The sequence below is a fragment of the Canis lupus genome, chromosome 1, assembly GCF_003254725.2.
Source record: "Canis lupus dingo isolate Sandy chromosome 1, ASM325472v2, whole genome shotgun sequence".
Classification (NCBI taxonomy): domain Eukaryota; kingdom Metazoa; phylum Chordata; class Mammalia; order Carnivora; family Canidae; genus Canis; species Canis lupus.
The window spans coordinates 40,551,499-40,568,102 of NC_064243.1; the positions used below are offsets into that span (position 1 = coordinate 40,551,499).

The 16,604-nt window shown below is 41.2% G+C and overlaps 1 protein-coding gene across 3 annotated transcripts in view; it reads right to left on the minus strand.

Moving 5' to 3' along the window:
* The window catches only part of LRP11 (LDL receptor related protein 11), a 45,692-nt gene that overhangs the window by 10,190 nt on the left and 18,898 nt on the right, over positions 1-16,604 (minus strand). The window contains exons 3-6 of one of the 3 annotated variants that reach the window (XM_049115339.1): positions 14,298-14,439; positions 9,589-9,714; positions 8,011-8,220; positions 1,695-2,429 (exon numbers count right to left, since the gene is read on the minus strand). In XM_049115339.1, the coding sequence (XP_048971296.1) occupies positions 2,410-2,429; positions 8,011-8,220; positions 9,589-9,714; positions 14,298-14,439 (498 nt within the window). In that variant the 3' untranslated portion in view covers positions 1,695-2,409. Of the gene's footprint in view, positions 1-1,694; positions 2,430-8,010; positions 8,221-9,588; positions 9,715-14,297; positions 14,440-16,604 lie in introns of those variants that run through there. The other 2 variants (XM_025422538.3, XM_049115321.1) reach the window with 2 other exon arrangements.

The window sequence follows — 16,604 nt, forward strand, 5'->3', positions numbered from 1 at the left end:
TCCAGGATCAGGCTCTGGGCTGAAGGCAGCGCTAAACCGCTGAGCCACCCGGGCTGCCCTGTTTCCCTTCTTCTTGACTCCACCTGTCCAGATGCCTCAGCAGGGCTTCCGAGGTCCCCCATATTGCCTTCCATTCCCTACAAATACCCTTCACTTCGGGTAGCTAGGATCCCGTCCTTCAGGAATTGTCATTCACAAACCCATTTGCTCCCTCAGTTAATTAGAACCCTTGTTAGCCAATCAATTAGACACTCTTTCTGCCCATTCTCCAGTGCACAGTGGAATGTCTGTGCATATCACAGGCAGGGCTACCTGTCTGTCAGGCACCATGGGCACTGGACCCACAAAAACATTTCCATTTGATTTCTCTTAGGATCACAAGAACACAATGGATATGATAATAATAATAAATAGTAATAATAATAATGCATATATAATAGTGAAGCTGGCCTGTGTTATATTAATCTCTATACCAACACAGTCATAAAGCATAATATTTTGGTTGGGTTTTTTTTGGGAGGGCCCATGAAAGTCATAATGCAGATCTATAAGCAGCCAACCCTGATTTCTCCAGCACTCAGAGATCTCTTTCTTCTGAGCTTCTAACGCCCTAATAGAAAGACCATACAAGCAGGTCTTAAGGGAACTGTAGCTGTTTCCTGTCTCTGTAGCTAAGTGAGGCTTGCTGCCAAAGCCGACATCTCCTGGGGCTAGTATTTGACTCAGTTAAATTCTGGCTTTATTACTTACTAGCTGTATGACCCAGTCTAAGCCTCTACCTCTCTATGTCTCGGTGTCTTCATCCATAAAATGTGGCTAATGATTTCTGCACATTGCCAGGTTGCTATAAAGAACAAAGAAGTGCACAGTGATAGGCACTCAGTAAGTACTCTCTCCAATAAAAAATCTGGAAGTGGGGGCAGCCCGGGTATCTTGGCAGTTTAGCACCGCCTTTGGCCCAGGGTGTGATCCTGGAGACCTGGGATCGAGTCCTATGTCAGCCTCCCTGTATGGAGCCTGCTTCTCCCTCTGCCTGTGTCTCTGCCTCTCTCTCTCTCTGTGTCTCTCGTGGATAGATAAATAAAATATTAAAAAAAAAAATCTGGAAGTGGGAAGATCACATGGCTGAGAACTCATGTCCTACTTTTTAAAAATAATGAGCCAGGAATAAAAACACCAAAATTTACCAACCTCCAGTTCTTTTCAGAGGATTAACTAGCTTGCCTTTTGCCCAGTGGAAAAATATAAAATAACTAAACAACAACCCCCACCCCCCCCGCCTCTGTCTCTTTCCAATGAAGATGAGAGATTGTTCATCTTAAATTTGAAGAGGAACTCAGTACTGGGGCCATCATTTGAATTAATTGTTTTATGGGCTTGTAGCTCTCTTACCCGAGTTTCCTAGTGAATGCCACTGCACTCAAATGCTCCAGGAAGAATTCATCTAGCACTGAGAGACACAGATTATATTTACATGCAATGTCTCATGCAATCCTTGCAGCAACACTGTGAGAAGATACTATCATCCTCTCATAGGCAAGGAAAGGCAGTTCAGAGCAGCTAATTAAGTGGAAGCTAGTAACTGCTGGTGCTGGAATTAGAACCCAGGACTGATCTCCAGCGCAGGAGCTTTTCTACTGAACCATACTGCTCTCAGAGCCACAAATCCAAGAACTTAGAGTTGATACTGTGTTTATTTATTCATATCTAGGCAAAACAAAATACCTAAGCAAAAATCACAAATTTAAATATTTCCTTAGGAAGTCTGAGATAAAGCTCTATGAAGGATGCAACAGAGAAAGAGGTTAATTGTACTTAGAAAGGGGATCTTGTCTTAGAGATGGGTTCATGTGAAAAACTAAACAAATTCATTCTGAATCTTCAGCTGAAGAGCATTTTCTTAAATGCTTTCACTCGCTGGGGAGAAGAAGCCCGTGCTATAGGAGGTGGAAGAGATCAGGCATTAGGGAGAAGGCAGTGCACATAGGAGACTTGAAATGTGAATTCCTGTTTTCCACATTTCAGAGAGGAATTCACTGTCATTTCCTGGACTGTTGGATTCAGTTTTCCCAGACGCCAACATATGGAACACCATAGAGAAATGCTTCACTTCCACATGTCCTATTGTAGGCTCTAACCAGAGTGGCAAGTCAGAACAAGTAAGACAAAGATGGCATTTGCTTCTGCAAATAACTCATTTCTTAGGGAATTGTGCTTCCTCTTTCTGAAGGACCCATTGTGTTATGCATACATGCATAGCTATGCATTTACAGAAGTAGCTGGAAGCTGGACAGAAGTTGTTTTAATGTCATTTTCACTGACCATAGAACATGCAGGTACATTCTGGAAGGAAGGTGGAAATATCAGCTGGAAAAGTGGCTACAATAAGGGCCTGCCTTCCAGAATGCTTTATGGCTCCCCGTGACCACCTGCCAATAAACACAGACAACAGAATTGTTCTTTGGCACTATTCACTGGTATACCACAATGTGCGGCTGCAAAGTAGGGAAAAGGGAGCTCTCTTCAGGAAATGTTCTGGATTGCACTAGGACAAGATCCATCCATTTGAGAGAACAGTTGACTCCTGCCATCATATTGGAGCATAATAGGCTATTCAGCCGTGCTGCTTACCAGGCTTCAATAAATTCAAACTACCTTCCCAGAAATGTTTTATGGTTTCAGAGTGTTTTCTCAATAAGAAAAGAGACAGTATAATGAAAAGATGAAATACCCATGAAAAATACAGGGCACATATAAAAAGCCTTTTGAATATCCTTTATGCCCTCTGGATAAAACACCTCCCACAATAATGCAAAGGTCACAGTTGCTCACTCTAGTTACTGCCAGAGGGAAGTTAAATGGTGAGGCTTTGGCACGGTTAGCAGGGGAATCTGAGAAAATGCAGGCAGAGCCCCATGTATCCATACAGAATCCATGCATTCTCACACGTCCATGCCTCAGTCTGGATCCTCTGGGAATTTGGTTGACCTGCTACGCTGGACATGTTTCAAAAAACTGGATTCAATGTGACTTTGGATATACCACTTGTCTAGCACTTTGCAGTGCTAGAAATCAGATTTCTTTCCTCTGACTAGGTCAGATAGAAGAGGACAGCCTTGTTAATGAATGACTTGACCACACAGGGAACAGGCCCTACAGATACAGGCACATCTAGCAACAATTCAGCCATTGAGCCACTGTGTGCTCAGCATAGGCACCACTGTGGCTCTGTGCAGTCCTGACCGATGGCTCGGAGTAGACAGAGTGTGCATTCACTGTGAAACTGAATATTTGAACAAATCCTTGATCTTATCCTAGTAACACGCTTGCACTAAATTCCCAATTGTGGGATAACTGAATCAAGGCAATACAGGTTTAATGCTTCAGAAACTGCCCTCCAACTGCCCTCTAGAAGATTGTACTAACTTTTTAAAAAGATTTATTAATTTATTTGAGAGAGAGAAAGAGGGAGGAAGAGAGCACATGCATACAGGGGAGGAGGGGATATAGGGAGTGAAAGTCTCAGGCAGACTCTGTGTTGATTGTGGAGCCAGGTCCAGGGCTCGATCTCATGACCCTGGATCACGGCCTGAGCCAAAACCAAGAGTCGGTAGGTAGCTTCACTGACTCTGCCAGCCAGGCGCCCCAAGATTGTACTAATTTTAATCCCACTAAAAGTGCATGAGTCTTGTTTCTCTGTACTCTGTACATGAATTATTATACTTTTTCACCTTGCTAATGTGACAGGCAAAATACTGCACCTCATCCCTTTCTGTACTACATTATCAGTATTAATCATAGTATCTCTTTAATATATCTTTAATGAGTTTTTTTTTTATCTTCACAACATGTCTGTGGGGAAAAGAAGCAACAGAAAATTTAACTTGTCCATATTTACTATATTAGCTAATAATCCTTGTAAAAACCCAGGCATAGGTCACAAAGAGTAGTGCATTTTAAAATCTATTTATGTTATGCTGGGTGGAGCATAATTTAGCTCATAAGAAATTGGAGGCTTGGGAACATGAGTGTGGTAGTCTTCGGGATGGGGAGGGAGGGGTGTTTGCTGTCTACACAAATTGTGCTCCGTGAGGGCCCTTTTGAACAATTTCAAAGTATTGGCCTTCTCTTCCCACCTTCTCCACCCTGGACTTCCAAAGATTGTGTTTTGTTTTCTTTTTACCCACCTTCCCCTCCAGCAACCATCAGTTTGTTCTCTGTATTTGTGAGTCTGGATTTTTTTGTTTAATTGGTTATTTCCTTTTTTGCTTTGTTTCTTTAAAAAGTTCTTGTTTTTGATGGATATGTAATAACATATGAATATACTCCTGAGAAAAAGAAGTTTCATAAACATAATGTGTTGTGAATTTTGTTAAAAGTGAATAAATGTCAGGGTACCTCGTTGGCTCAGTGATTGAGTATCTGTCTTTGGCTCAGGTTGTGATCCTGGGATCCTGGGATGGAGTCCTGTATCGGGCTCCCCGCAGGGAGCCTGCTTCTCCCTCTGCCTATATCTCTGCCTCTCTCTGTGTGTCTCTCATGAATAAATAAACAAAATATTAAAAAACAACATCAACAAAACAAACAAGGCAACCTACTGAAGAGGAGAGATGTTTGCAAATGATATATCCAGTAATGGGTCAACATCCAAAATATATAAATAACTTAGCAAACCTAACAGTAAAAAACCCCACAAAAAAAACCCAAAAACCAAATAATCTGATTAGAAGTGGGCAGAAGGGGCATCTGTGTGGCTCAGTCTGTTAACTGACTCTTGATTGCGGCTGAGGTCATGATCTCAGGGTTGTGGGATCGCGTGCTCTGTGATTAGCACAGAGTCTGCTTGTCCATCTCCCTCTACCTCTCCCCCTGTTCTCCCTCTCTCTCTCAAATAAATAAATAAAATCTTAAAAATATAAAAAAATTAAAATGGGCAGAAGACCTGAATAGACATTTTTCCAAAGAAGATATACAAATGGCCAACAGACACATGAAAAAATGCTCAATATCACTAATCACTGGGGAAATGTAAATCAGAACCATAATGGTAAAGTCACTGTGGAAAACAACATGGAGGTTCCTCAAAAAAATAAAAATAGAATTACCATATGATCCAATAAGTCCATTATTAGCTATTTACCCAAAGAAAACAAAACACTAATTCAAAAAGATACACATGCCCCATTGTTTAGCTGGATTATTTACGGCAGCAATGATATGGAAGCAATCCAAATGTCCCTCCATAGGTGAACGGATAGAAGCGTGGTATACATATATACACAATGTAATATTACTTGACCATAAAAAGAATGAAACCTTGCCATTGCAACAACATGGATGGACCTAAGTGAAATAAGTCGGACAGAGAAAAATAAATACCATAGATTTCCCTCATATGTGGAAATTAAGAAACAAAACAAATGGGGCGCTTTGGTGGCTCAATTAGTTAAGTATCTGCCTTCGGCTCAGGTCATGATCCCAGAGTCCTGGGATCGAGTTCTGCATTGGGTTCCTTCCTCAATGGGAAGTCTGCTTCTCCCTCTGCTGCTCCCCCTGCTTGTGTGCTCTCTCTGAAGTTAATTAATTAATTAATTCTTTATAAAAAAAAAGAAATAAAAAATGGGCTCTTAAATACAGAGAACAAACTGGTGGTTGCCAGATGGGAGATAGGTGGGGGATGGATGAAATAGGTGAAGGGGATTGAGAGTGCACTTATCATGATGAGCACTGAGTAATGTGTAGAATTGTTAAGTAATTATATTGTACACCTAAAAACATAACACTGTATATTCTCTAAAAAAAGGGAATAAATATGTGTATGTATGTGTATAAATAAAAGTGACCAGAAAAAAATGCAACAAAATATTAATGATGAGTTTTGCTAGATGGTTTTAATTTTTTCTTTATATTTTTCAAGTTTTCTAAAGTAAATATGTATTAATGAGGAAAAAGAACACACACACATATATATATATATATTATAAATAATAACAGGACATTTAATCTCTGCACCTGTGAAACTCTATTCCTTTTATCTTTATAGCCAAAGTCAGAGGTTTATTATCAAAAAGGACAAAGCAGAGATTGGAAATGCATTTTAATTTGAGTGCCAGCTCCCATCAAGTGGTGGTGCATTATTTTCAAAGGAATTCTGAGCGGAGTTCTCACTGCCCCGGAGCCTGCACCAGGATCATGGAGAGACCAGTCTTTTGGATGCATAAGAGCAGGCGGAGGAGTGTGTGAACCTCAGGCTATGGTCATCCCTGAAGCACCCTCAGGGCTACATGGGGCTTACAGGTCGTCTGATTGAAATCCCTTACCAACTGGTGAGGAAATAGTTACAGAGTACGAAGCAGCTTGCTTTAGGTTCTAAAGCCAGAGCCAAGACTAGACGCGGCTTTGGTCTCCACTCTGCCTTCAGCTAATCCATCCTCGCTCTTGTGAGCCTCTCTACCACAGAGACACAGTGAGAGCCCATCTGTCCTGGCCTCCGGGAACACTGTCCTGTCCACTGGTTCTCCATCTCTTCTGCACTCCTGCCCAGAACACCTGGTCTCCCCTGAATCTGGCCTCAGGTGGCTCTCTTCTCCATTCATCCCTCCCCTTTGGAGAAAACAGACTGAAACAGATCCCAAGGCTTAGAGGGACTGACTGCCTTGCCCATCAAGTGGCAGTGCTAACAGAGGAGACCTAAGTCAGGGTCTGAAAGCACCTAAATCTAAACTGTCTGAACGAAAAGCCCTTCACTGAATATTTTGTGGATGCATCTGTATATAGGCTCTTAAAATCTAAACAGTAGATAAACAAAAGATTGGAAAGAAATATGCCAAAATATTAAAAGTTATTTTCAGTAAAGGGTGATGTTTTAAGTCATTTTCCTTTTATATTATTTGAATTTTCTGCAATGAACAAAAAATTTTCATCAAGAAGGTATGAAAATAGTGATAGATTGTTTCCATATAATGTAGTCAGAGTCCAAGCACTGAAAAGACATTTACAAAAGCATACAGAAATGTGATATTCTGTATTTGTTTTGTATTTGTTGATGACATGACAACAAATACAAATACATCAACAAATACAAATGCACAAAATTAGTGACGCATGGGTGGCTTGGTGTTTGAGTGCCTGCTTCTGGCTCAGAGCATGGTCTCTGGGTCCCTGGATCAAGTACGCACATCCGGCTCCCGGAAGGAGCCTGCTTCTCCCTCTGCCTGTGTCTCCACCTCTCTCAATCTGTGTCTCTGTGAATAAATTTAAAAAATCTTAAAAAATAAAATAAAATAAAATAAAATCTTTTTTAAAAATGGGCAAAAATAAATTTAAGATGATAGAATGTTAATGCTTCAGCAGTGTAAATGGATTTAAATTTCTTATTAGCCTTACTAGAAAAAAACAAAAATCAGATTTAGTTAAATTGGGAGCATAACACTAAATTATGGCACATACAACCATTTCCATGTGACATATATTTTCTTCACATTTACTTGCTTAGTGTGAAGAGGATGTATATGAATACATAGGGGTTATGCTGCTTCATCTCAAAATAACCTAAAAAAATTTAGAGGCACAGGCAGAGGGAGAAGCAGGCTCCATTCAGGGAGCCTGATGTGGGACTTGATCCTGGGACTCCAGGATCACACCCTGGGCCAAAGGCAGGCACTAAACTGCTGAGCCATCCAGGGTTCCCCAAAGTAACCTAAAATTTAACACTTAGGGCATTTATTTCCTTAATACAGGTGTTGAAATTTCCTAATTCTAACTTACTTACTAATAAATGTACTGGTATCTCTGGAGTATGTATGAATGTATTTATTAGGTGTTTCTTACTATAAATAATCAGGGCAAATGTCAGATTTTTTTTTTCCTTTTAGGCCAAATTCTTCATTTTAACTCTCTTCTTTCTTGTATTTCCTTAACACTCTTCCTTAACAATACAACCTGAATTTTGAAGCCAAGGGTCCCTGTAGACAATGAGGCTGTTTGTGGAGTACCCACTCAAGGCCTTACCTGGCATCATAGGATCAGTTTGACTCTCTGGTCCCCAAAACGTGGAATGATTCCTCTTCTCTGCGTTTGATAAACCAGCTGGTGGCTGGTTTTGAACAGTGACTTTCTGAGACTTTTCCAAGAAGAAACCTCCTGCTGCATCTTTGCTTGGTCCTGTGGTTCTAGGCTGGACAGTTGCTGTGTGGGTCACCGTCTTCTGGTCAAGGCTCACTGGACCATGGAAAAGCTGCTGTTAGTTGTTGGGTTTCTTTTCTAAACTGTAATTAAAACCACTAAATTTGAGGGGGTTCCTGGGTGGCTAAGTCAGTTAAATAGCTGACCCTTGATTTCAGCTCAGGTCATGATCTCAGGGTCCTGGGATTGAACCCATGTCAGACTCTGAGCTCAGTGGGGAGTCTGCTTGAGGATTCTCTTCCTCTGCCCCTCCCCCAGCTTTCTCTTCTGCTCTCCCTTTCAAATAAATAAATAAATAAATAAATAAATAAATAAATCTTAAAAACAACAACATTAAATTTGCAGATTTATTTTATTTTTTTAAATTTTTATTTATTTATGATAGTCACAGAGAGAGAGAGAGAGAGGCAGAGATATAGGCAGATGGAGAAGCAGGTTCCATGCACCGGGAGCCCGACGTGGGATTCGATCCCGGGTCTCCAGGATTGCGCCCTGGGCCAAAGGCAGGCGCTAAACCGCTGTGCCACCCAGGGATCCCTGCAGTAAACTTAAAGTCATGGATATTTGGAAATAATAACCATCTAAGACATGTCAGAGCCCCATAAAAAACTTCTCTCCAAATGAGTAAACTGTTTTCTCTTCTCCCAATACTTGACTTTCTAAATGTCACATATAAATCGACAAAAACAAAGCTTAAACCCAAGGTTTTGAGATTCTCCATCCTTCTTCAAACCAACACCTTCATTAACACTTCCTGAAACTTTTTTCCTTTCTTGCAGTGGCCTTTTGTTGTATGTAGACAATATTGTAAGATCGGTTTATAGTCCTGACTTAGCCACAATGTCACAAATTTTCTTAAAAACTTATCAAAACAGAATCTTAACTCATTTTGTTTTTTTAATTTAATTTTTAATTTATTTTTAAAAGATTTTATTTACTTATTCATGAGAGACACAGAGTGAGAGGCAGAGACATAGTCAGAGGGAGAAGCAGGCTCCCTGCTGGGAGCCTGATGTAGGGGGGGGGGGGGGGGGACGGGACTTGATCCCAGAACACCAGGATCACAACTTGAGCCGAAGGCAGACGCTCAACCACTGAGTAACCTAGGGGTCCCTCATTTTAATTTTTTTAAAAACTGTATCCTACAAAGCATTTTTAGGGAAGAATCTCTTGGAAAACTGAAAGCAATTTTCAAAAAAATGTAAGCAATATAAAAAGTCTTATGTTTATAACTGAGATTAGAGACTCAAATTAAATGCTTATTTAATTTAAGGCATAGCTTATTCAGATGAAGTTATACCTGAAACTGGGTAGAAAGAGAGCAATACTGAGTTTGTATTTTATTTTGAGAATACAAACACCCCTTCTCCCTCCTTGCCTGAAAAGATCATGCAGCAGACTCACAGTTTTGACAGAAAGCTTCATCAGACCCATCAGGACACTGCCGCACTCCATCGCAAGCCAGTGTAATGTCAATGCAACAGCCATCGTCACAAAAGAAGTGGTAGCGGGAGCAAACACTCAAGCATCCTGTTGATAAACAGTCTCAAGTTACAGGAGTGTGGGAAAGTCAACACTTCACCATGTTTTGATTAACAAAGACTAAATGTAGGATGAAATGCTTTGGGGTATAGAGATGAGGATAATTGGGAAAGACCCAACAGTGTGAGCTGGAGCAACAGGTTCCTAGAAAGCTAAAGGTGTCTCCTTGACCTTGGGTCTTGATTCTGAGGCATCACCATGGGCTCTTTGTCTCAGGGCCATTCTCCAAGCCAACACTGCCTAAGAGGTGGGAACAGAGAAACCGCAGCTCTAGTCTTCTCCAGCCAGCCCTGGGTTTGCTCCTCCAGGGATCTCACTCTGTATTTCTTTCTTTAGCTCAAAGAAGTTGCTTCAGTTCCAGGAAAGGAGCTCAGAGAAGAAGGGAAGGGGAACTGGGTTACCCTGAAGACAAAGCAGGATATAGCTACTGCTCACATTTTTAGTCCATGACATGAAAATCCTAAATATCTCCTTCTGGTCAGCTCCACAGGCTGCCTAACACTCTTACACCCCTGCACAGCACTTGGCTGGCTGGCCATGTTTTATTAGAGAACTATTTTCTACATGTTACAAGAATGCTATGTCTTACATTCTTGTTTCCTAAGTAATAATTTTTACTGAGATTAACTTTCTACTATTGAGCCCTATTTGTTGACTACCATACACTCCTGGTGCTACAAAGAATAAACAGAATCTTTAGCTACTAGCTGGTATGAATTTATTTTCTTCAAATAATGAAATTGTCTCCCTTTTGGAGCTGTTATGAGTTTTTAATCTACAGTGTAATTCATAGGAGCTACATGTATTTTCTTGAAAGGCATTCCCCCACTCCGGATTAAGCCAAGTTTACCAGACTCAGCTATACAATAACTGGGAGACTTTGACACTGCTTAATGCAGAGTAAAGGTGTCAGACTTGAAGTAGCTCTTATGGAGCTCTATAATTTTTCAGGGACAGAAGGAACTAGACAATTCTCTCAGGACATGGGAGAGCAGTAGATGATGATGTTCTACTGAAACAGATGGTTGAGCATAGTATACAAGCCCAAATGAAATCTTGGATACATATTCCATTGGAAAGCAGTTAAATTAGGGCCTGGGAAAAGAGTCTCTCTAGGTACAAGGCAGTTTGAAAATATCTTGATCCAGGAGGAAGAAGAGAAGAAATGATGGTAGAAGCTCCTGAGACGAAGTAGAGAGTCTCAGTTATGACTGAGAATTTGGGCATACAAAGGAGAATTTGCTTCATTTCCAGGAAAGGAGCTCAGATAAAAAGGGAAGAGGAACTGAGTTACCCCGAATACCAAGCAGAATATAGCTACTGCTTACATTTTTAAGTCCATGACATGAAAATCCTAATATCTCAAAGTTTTACTCATTCCTTGGTAGTTTGGGAGATAGACTGATATTTGTAACTTATCCATTTACTTCTAGATTAGTGGTCTCTAAATCTTTTTGACTGTGCATCTGATCAATACATATAGTGTGGTATACTATACATATAGTGTGGTAAACATCCATCTCCACCTATAAATAATATGCACATACTAGTACAGTAACATATTAAACATGTTATAAAATATACTAAAAATTCAAAGAATATTAGAAATTACTAAAAATATAAGCTCAGGTGTCTTCTTTTCCATCCTAAAAATGTCTGTGTCTGGGAGATCCTCTTTGGAGACCACTAATCTAGATTATGTTAGAAGTGTTTATTGGCTTGGCATTTGAATAGATTATCTTTCCCAAAGTTTGAAAACATGCAACCTCTATATTCAAAGCTCAACCAAATTATTATCACAGAAGCAGGGGTACATGCTTGTCTGGTTCCCCCACAACATGCACCCTTGGCTACCACCATTACAGCTAGGTTATAAACAGTAAGACTGGTCCATACGTAACAGAGGGGAGAGAAACACTTTTCTATCCCCACTTCCGGTTTTCAATTGTCTCTATGTGGTGTTTTATTACTTTAATTCATAGTATGTTATTCCAATCTAGCCAGAGAGTGAGTCCAGATACTAGTTAATGACACAACCATTCTTTTTTATCTTCTGTATAAAGTTACATACATAAGACCTATATCCAAGTGGACTTTCAGTAATCAAAAGTGATTCACATAACTTTCTGCCACTTCAAATACATTTTATTATCATCTTGGAGAAAGGCCAAAAATGTACAACTGCCAATTTACGTTTGGAGCCCTGGAAAATTGGCCTGAGTCAATAGACCAGGCAAATGCCAGGCTGGTGCAGTGTTAGCCATTGGCTTGTACCTGCACTGATATCCCTTTCTCCCTCCCAGAAGCAATCTTTTTCCAACTTCTGTAGGGATGGCAGGGTTCTTTCCTCCAAGAATCAGTACTGGACTCAATTCCTGCCAAGATGAGCTCTTGATCCCAGAAGGACAGCCCTCTGGGCTCAACGGTCCTCTACAGAGAGTGAGTGGCTGGAGCTGATGCCATGTTTCCAATGGCCCTGCTGCATGTCTAGCACGCCAAGGTACTCAAAAATGTTTTCTTTTTTAAAAGTTTAATTTTTAGTAATCTCTACTCTTGATGTGGGGCTCAAACCCATGACCCCGAGATCAAGAGTTGCACACTCTTCCAACTGAGCCGGACAGGCACCCCTCAAAAATGTTCTGAGTAACTGTCTGGCTCTCCTTTGTAGCTACAATAAATCAGTGGCCCTGCTGGAATCTGGGCTACATTGGATTCCTGACTGGGACAGCTCTTCTTACTTGCCATCACTGCTTCAGAGAACGGCAATGGGCAGGGGCTGGGTGCCAGCTAGTCCGGTGGGCAGTCACCCTCCTTCCTCACAGTAAAAAGGAACCTTGGCTGGATGGGGAGTCAGCCAGCCAGATTCTGAAGCTGCTTATGTTCTGTATCCCTATGGAAGGCAAATTATCAAAGTTGCCAAGTTCTCAGCATTCTAAAATTTTTCTTCCTTTCCAATATGCATACTGACCTATGCTGGACAGAAGACAAGATCAGGGATATACACTCATTTCCAGTCTTTTTTACCCTTATTTTTCCAAATGTTGCATAATTACCATCTAATTACTGAGTAGTCAGGGATGGCAAAGACATGCTGTGGGTTTACTGGAGCCATGGCTAGCAACTGTGAAGGCTCGCTACATGGGGATGGGGACGGGGCCAGGTCTACGGAGCACACCGCTGTATGCCCAGTGCCTGGCACAGCTCCTGGGCATTCTGTGTTCCTGCAGACACTGAGAGTATCTGCAGACCAATGATAAGACCCTTAGACACACTTACCTCTGCACTTCTCCAGAAGTGAACTGTGGGGGTTTCCCTCTGTAATATCTCTATATCTTTAGTGCTCTTAAGTTGTATCTATCTATCTATCTATCTATCTATCTATCTATCTATATAATTTCTTAAACTCAATGAGCTAATCTTAGAAATGTAGATGTTTGGGAGATTAAGAAATTTAGATGAGTGAGAAGAGTGAGTTTATATTGTGCAACAGAATGTGAGAACCATCACAAATATATAAAGCTATGTTATTAGGTTATCTGTACAATGTGTCCACGAAAAGTTTTAAATAGCCCTTTTATTTTATTTTTGTTAAAGATTTTACTTATTTATTCATGAGACACACACAGAGAGAGAGGCAGAGACACAGGCAGAGGGAGCCCTGCATGGAGCTCCCTGCGTGGAGCCTGATGTGGGACTCGATCCCGGGACTCCAGGATCATGCCCTGAGCCAAAGAGAGGTGCTCAACTGCTAAACCACCCAGGCATCCCTAAATAGCCCTTTTAAATTGACACACACACAATTTAAAAGGATTATTTAAAATTTAAAATTTAATTTGTTTTAAATATGCTCCTTAGCTGCCTTCTTTGAACATACAAATCAAATAAACCACCCATCTTTTTTTTTTTTTTTTAAATTTTTATTTATTTATGATAGTCACACACACACAGAGAGAGAGAGAGGCAGAGACATAGGCAGAGGGAGAAGCAGGCTCCATGCACCGGGAGCCCGACGTGGGATTCGATCCTGGGTCTCCAGGATCGCGCCCTGGGCCAAAGGCAGGCGCCAAACCGCTGCGCCACCCAGGGATCCCTAAACCACCCATCTTTAAACAAGAGCCTCTCCCAGAAAAACTATGATTGTCTTTTATGAAAGCCAGTCAGGAAAGATAAAGAGTCTGTAGGGTCCTATTATCTCATAATCTATCATCTCATCCCCTGGAGCTCTCCTCCATCCCAATTCAGCAGTGCCACTAAGTCCAAAGTGTAATGGAGCCTATATTTTCATATTTTTAGAAAAGATTCTTATTCAACCATGACCAAAGACAGAAAGGAAGAGGGGCGCTTGGGTGGCTCAGTTGTTTAAGTGACCGACTCTTGATCTTAGCTCAGGTCTTGCTCTCGGTGTGAGTTCAAGCCCAGTGTTGAGCTCCATGCTGGGCATGGAGCCTGCTTAAAAACAAAAAGAATGGAAGAGCCCAAGGAGTGCATTCAGAATATTAAATGCCAACCATTCTGTAACTAGTTGGTTTCTGTCAGCCACCATGAATGCAAGGGAAGGACTTTCCTCTCACCTCCCGTGGAGAACGCCATGGGAAGCACCGTCACTGAGACGTTGTCGGAGCTTCTCTGCCCAGCAGTGTCCATTACAGTGAGCTGAAAGGTGTATGTTCCTTCCTGTAAGTGGGACAGCTTCAGGGTTCCTGACTGAGGTACCTGACACCCAAACAGGAAACAGCACATTTAGGTAAGAGATCTGAGGCATGGAGTCCATCATCATCCTGAACTGGAAATCAACATTATCCTTGGAGTAGTCCCATGAGTTGCCTCTCCACTCCTGGTCCAAGGATGTAAAATATTAAATCATACACTATTTTGGCAGGCTGTTCCACTTTGAATTCACAATTCTCAGTTTTATCTGGGCTGGCAATATCCTTAACTGACAAGCCTTCATTTGTCCTTAGCAGCTGCTGTTCTAAACCTGTAACTCCTCCAAGCTCCACACTCAGTATTTGATTCCTTCCTTCCCAGCAGGTGATCTCATCTACTCTGAGAAGAAAATGAGGACCATAATTATGGCCATATCTATGGCTTCCACACCCACCTCATGCTGGGAAAGCACCTAGACCCATACCTGTCATCACCTCCTTTCCCCTGGCCATAAGATGTACTCCAGGCCAATCCTCCATCTAGGCCTTGACCCCTTCCCTCTATGACCTTCAGAACACTGGCCTATCAAGTAATTTCTCTTTCAAATGGCTCTGTTATCACTATGCTCAAGTTTCTCTTGACCTAAAAACAAACAAAACCACAGGAAATAAAAAACCCTACACTCCAAGACCATCTCCAGACATACAATCTTATCTCTTTTCCATTTCAACTTACCTTTTCAAAACTTTGTTCATGCTGCATGTGCTGCTTCCATTTGCTCATTTTCTATTAATTTTTTTTATCCCACCCATCTGATTTCTTTCCTTACCATTCCCCTGAAACTGCTGGTAAAACTCATTAACTGATCTAGCAAAGGTCACCAGGTCATCAAGGTCAACAATACTTGTTAGACTCACTGCCTGCCAGCTCCCCCTCCTCTGGCCCTCTTACTGTATTTTATAATGTTGGCCACTCTTGGTTTTGGAACTCCTGACTTCCCTGGTTTCTGTTTCTGTGTTCGAGTTCCCCCAGGTATTCCTTGCTGATCACTCTCATGGACTTCACTTCTGCTCACTTCCTAAACCCAGGGCCCCATCTTGATCCTCTACTCTCTTCATGCCACTTTTCAAGCAGCCTCCTAATCAGAGCAATAGCTTCTGAGGCTGTTTACCTTGTGATCTGGGGAGTCACTTTTGGATGCTCAATCCAACTATTATATTTTTCAGCCTTCCCAGATACTACAATGGTTTAATATCCTATTTTTCCAGGAAATATCCCTTTGTGCTTAAATGAACTGGTCTGGATATGGTCTACAAATGAATTCTGAGCAATACATGGTTTATTACAATGATGCATTCACGGACTTGAAAGTACAGACAGTTGTTGCCCTGTTAGAACTATCAGCTGCTTGTTTGTATTCACATAATCCTAGAATTTAGATTCCTACACATAACCTTGGCTTAGCAGCATTGTCCGGACAACATATACACACAAGTGGAACGTGTTACAATCACTCAGAGGCAATATAAGAAGATACAGTGATTGCCAAATTTAGGCTGCTTTCGGCCATCAATCACCTAGAGCTGCTATTAACTTCAGATTTCCCAGCCCAGCCTGAGTCAGAGGGTGTGAGAGTGGGATCTGGGAATCTGCACACAACAGGCACATACAGGTGATATGCAGTAACACTGGAAGAAACATGAGCAAAGTGGTTAACAGCGGGGTCTTGCATCCAACAGAGCTGGGCTAGAATGCCAGCTCCACCATGTGCCAGCTGTGTGACCTTGAACAATTCACTTAACCCTAGTAAAGCCTGTTTCTTTATCTGTGAAATGGAAGTAATAATGGCACCTACCTTTTAAGGATCAAATGAGATAATGATGTAAAAAGAACTTAATATAGGGCTTATATAGAAATTATAAATATAAAATACAATTTTATTTTAATTTTTAAATATCAAAAGAGCTTGAAACATAGGAAATGCTTAAATATATCCATTATCTTCACTGGTTAGTTCTCACCTCAAGCTGAATCACCCTGTTTTTATAGACAGGGAAATGAAATCTCAATACTGTGACTACCACTCACTGAGATGGTCACAGAATAAAGACCTCCAGGTGATGGATGTCCTATCACTCTCCCTGTAAAAGATGTAAGGTGGACAGGTGGCAAACAAGGCCACCAGTCCTTGGTGGTGTATTTCAAAGAGATGTTGAACAGTTTTCACTGCC